General features: G+C 37.6%; 1 protein-coding gene across 1 annotated transcript; it reads left to right on the top strand.

The window, feature by feature from the left end:
- The first annotated feature begins 236 nt into the window (after nucleotides 1-236).
- ca15b (carbonic anhydrase XVb) lies at nucleotides 237-2357 on the top strand. Its single transcript, XM_024285242.2, has 9 exons — nucleotides 237-288; nucleotides 376-451; nucleotides 526-552; nucleotides 645-815; nucleotides 904-1052; nucleotides 1126-1221; nucleotides 1295-1370; nucleotides 1445-1608; nucleotides 1690-2357. The coding sequence occupies exons 2-9, from the start codon at nucleotides 376-378 to the stop codon at nucleotides 1864-1866; spliced, it is 936 nt and encodes a 311-aa protein (XP_024141010.1). The 5' UTR covers nucleotides 237-288; the 3' UTR covers nucleotides 1867-2357.
- Nucleotides 2358-3784: the final 1427 nt, after the last annotated feature.

Raw genomic sequence — 3784 nt, 5'->3', positions numbered from 1 at the left:
AAAAAAGAGGTAAAATATTTTAAATTACATTGAAAATATGTGTATTTTTGAATCAAATATTATAAAAATGAACAAAGTAGGGTGTATTTACTAGCCAAATAAATGTAATTTCTATCACTTTAGTTCATCTACCCCTGTTAGTCGATCTATGATTGCTTGATTACTTCTTAGGTGCAAACAATAGCAGAAAGGTCAGGCCTCCGACTTCCTGCAGGATGGGCTGAACGGGTATAAAAGGGGAGGATAAAGCTCCTGAGCAGACAGAGGGGTGGCACCTGTGCTCTTAAGGTGAGTTGAGTGGATTTACCTGCTGAATAGAGTTTCTCTTTTGGAGGATTTTGTTTTTGAACTTAAGTTGATTTATTTCTCTTTTAGATGAACTGGTTTGTCGTAGCTGCAGTTGCTGTGTGCGTCCTTGTGCCCAGTGCACATTGTGCTTCAGAAACAATTGGTTTGTATTCAAATTTTCCTCCTTAAAACATCTTTTGTGTTACTTTCTTGGTCTAATTGTGACATATCTTGCAGCCTGGTGCTACAATGAACCATCTTGCAGTGAGTAGTCTTTAATTTAAGTCACTTTAGTTGTTTTTTTTCTTCTTTCTATTACTAAAGCCTCTATTTTTTTTTTTATTTTTTTTTTAAAGATGACGCCACCTGGCCGACAATAGCTGCTCCCTTCTGCAACGGCACGCGTCAGTCACCCATTAACATCGTCTCGGCAAACGCAACAGCGGACGCCAACCTCACGGCTTTCACTTTCACAAACTACGGCAACACGTCTGCACTGACGAAGATCGAAAACACGGGAGACACAGGTGCTTATTTAAGTTATTTCTCACCAAAACTTGCTTCATTCAGAATATCTGGATGGATTATTCTAACTTTTTCTTTTTTTTCACTCAGTCAAAGTCACGCTTGCTGATGGAGTGAAGGTTTCAGGGGGTGACCTGTCCGAGGCCTACGACAGCCTGCAGTTCCACCTTCACTGGGGCAATGGCTCCACCTCGAACGGGTCAGAACACACCGTGGACGGCAAGCGTTACCCCATGGAGGTAAGACTTTTACTTGAAACCAATTTGAAACGAAACAGTTTGGTTTAAATGACGTTTTTTCTTGTTTGTGTAGTTACACATCGTGAACAGTAAGGGGTCCTATAATAAGAACACAACACTGGCTGTGGAGGACTCTACTGGTCTTGCCGCTCTTGGATTCTTCATTGATGTGAGAAAACGTATAATTTAATCGTCTTTAAATCATCCGACATCAAACTAAACTTGTTTTCCTCTCATTCTAGGTGAAGGCGAACACATCAGCTCAGCCTGCCAGCTGGAACACCCTGACCTCCTATCTGAAAAACATCACAGAGAAGGGTAAGACTTTTTTTCTGGAGTTGGTCTCGGACCGTCGGTTGAGGATGGTCTCGTCAGTGTTCGTTTGTCTTCAGGCACCACGGTTTCGATGGCTCCTGGGATTTCTTTGGACGACCTCCTGGCTGGGGTGGATCGCACAAAGTACTATCGCTACCTCGGCTCCTTGACGACCCCTAGCTGCAACGAGGCTGTAGTCTGGACCGTGTTCAAGGATCCCATCCTGGTCAGCCAAGATCTGGTACGGTTTCTCTTTAACTCTCTATCCTAAAAGCTACAATTTCAGTGTATAATTAATCAACTGTTTGATTCTGTTCCGCAGATTGACCTGTTTGCATCAACGGTACGCTTCTCCAACAGCACCTCCTCCTTCATGACCAACGTCTACCGGAACATCCAAAAGGAGCAGCCAGTGAGGACACAGCCCGCCTCCTCTGCTACCAGACACACTTTGAGCCTGATGTCTCTCATCCTGCTACTAGGAAAGTTTTTAGCCTAATTTCCACAATAAAAAGCCATATCTCTTGTATCTTCCCCCTAACAAATCTTTAAAAGATGAAGTTTGGTGGCATTTTTTTTTTTCCACCAACGCCTCTTTACAGTCATGAGTGTCTGTAACACATTCATCAACACACCAGACAGGGACTAAAGTGCAAATCTTATATTTGCACCTGGTGATAATTCATCCTGGTGCTTCTGAAAGGATGTAAACGTTTATGATTATGCAGTGTTACAGAACTGATATGCACTATTTGAGGCATCTTTTATCATGTTTATCTTTGCATTGTGTTATATTTAACTATTTTTTTATTCTTATCTGAGCAGATTAAAAAAATGCTCATTGTTGTTGTTTTTGTTGGTGTGATGAAGGACTTAAGTATTTCTTAATCAAATGAACACCTTATATATCACTGACATGCACTGAGTCCATGCTTTACTCGGGTGTTGCAATGTTTATCACAAGCTCAATAAACTTTATCACTTAATTCACTTTTTTTGGGTATTTTCTTGCACAAAAATATCCTTTCAGAGAGATTGTGGCGACAAAAGATCTTTTCAAATCTATAAAATGTTCATGTTACCAACACAGCTTACACATAAACTTTGTGAGTTTCGCCCACACAGTCGGCTCGCGTCCAAGTGAAATAAAAAAAAGTCCTTCCACCTGTAAAGTTGCCTTTGTTCCAGCAAATGAACGGTTCTATTTAAGGCTCACGTATAAATAGAGCCTTTATAAAAACTCGCTGAGTAAATACAGAAAGACAAGCAGGGTTATTGCAGAGCTTTACCTGGAAAATTCCACCTTAAAACAACTTTGTTCTGCTCTGAGAAACTTGTTTGTAAGTTTTGATCAAGAAAATAAAAATCAAAATATATGGATTTATGAATATTTTTTTGTGCTTTTAAAGCAATATTGTCCTGCAAACGGAGTGTTCCTTGAAGACTTATCGTTGATGGAATCTGGACAGACATTCATGGTGTTGTCAGTGAGGAATGATCAGTATTCATGTTGTAGAAAACAGAAAAAGAAAAAAAAAACGGCCTCGTGAGTCACAAATGAGACTTGAAAAACTTGCAAAGCCTGAGGACTGAGAGATTTCTAGATAAACCCTTTGAAAAAAATGACAAATGACAGAAAACCACTTAGTCAAGATGAAAATTTATGTGCTTTTAATGACAGAGTAGAAAGAAGATCACTGTAGTTATATTTAGTACACTGATTGCTTTTTTCACCCACAAAATTGCTTCAAAAGAAACTAGAAATTCCACAAAGGGCAATATATCACTATTAAGGCCTTTCTTTTCTCATTTTTAGTCTTCTGTTTTCAACAGACTCTTTTGGAAAATATATTTATTTTATATTTTCTATGATTGAGGGTTTAAAACTGGTTAAAACCTTGCCTTTTTGCTTTCAAGTAATGCTAAATTTAAGCAATTTTGGGGTTTGATTCATTGAGGAATTAAGCATATTTAGTCAAGCAGAATGTGTCAAACTGTACAGGAAGTGGACTAAAAATAAATTAAGAAGATTTTCCAGATAAAATAAAAAAAAAGCTGACTCCTTGAAAGCGAAACCGAAAACAAACAAGTTTTTTTTTTTACTGTATTTTGAGATCAAAACGATTTATTTTCACAATTCTCCCCTAAAATAGTTCAAATCCAAAGAATAAACCAAAAAATCCAGCTAATTCTGCACACAAAAGGCTGCACTTGGTTTAAATCAAAGAAAAATACTAAAATACTACAAAATACTAAATTAAAACACAAAATTGATAATAATATAACATGTACACTTATATAAAACATTAAAAAATCAAATTATTGCACCTCAAATTGATGCATAAACCTTTCAATCAGTCTGCATTCAACATTTATTTCACTTTTTGCATAGATGCTACTTTTCTGATAATTAGTAA

The sequence above is a fragment of the Oryzias melastigma genome, linkage group LG19, assembly GCF_002922805.2.
Source record: "Oryzias melastigma strain HK-1 linkage group LG19, ASM292280v2, whole genome shotgun sequence".
Taxonomy (NCBI): domain Eukaryota; kingdom Metazoa; phylum Chordata; class Actinopteri; order Beloniformes; family Adrianichthyidae; genus Oryzias; species Oryzias melastigma.
The sequence above is the reverse complement of the archived record's forward strand: the minus strand, read 5'-3'. Positions and strand labels throughout refer to the sequence as shown.

What these genes read in the sequence shown, in the direction of transcription:
- ca15b (XM_024285242.2), top strand. Translation starts at nt 376, where the DNA reads ATGAACTGGTTTGTCGTAGCTGCAGTTGCTGTGTGCGTCCTTGTGCCC. An exon ending in GCAAGCGTTACCCCATGGAG is followed by an intron (nt 1,053 to 1,125) that starts GTAAGACTTTTA and finishes TTGTTTGTGTAG; the next exon opens with TTACACATCGTGAACAGTAA. An exon ending in CTCTTGGATTCTTCATTGAT is followed by an intron (nt 1,222 to 1,294) that starts GTGAGAAAACGT and finishes CTCTCATTCTAG; the next exon opens with GTGAAGGCGAACACATCAGC.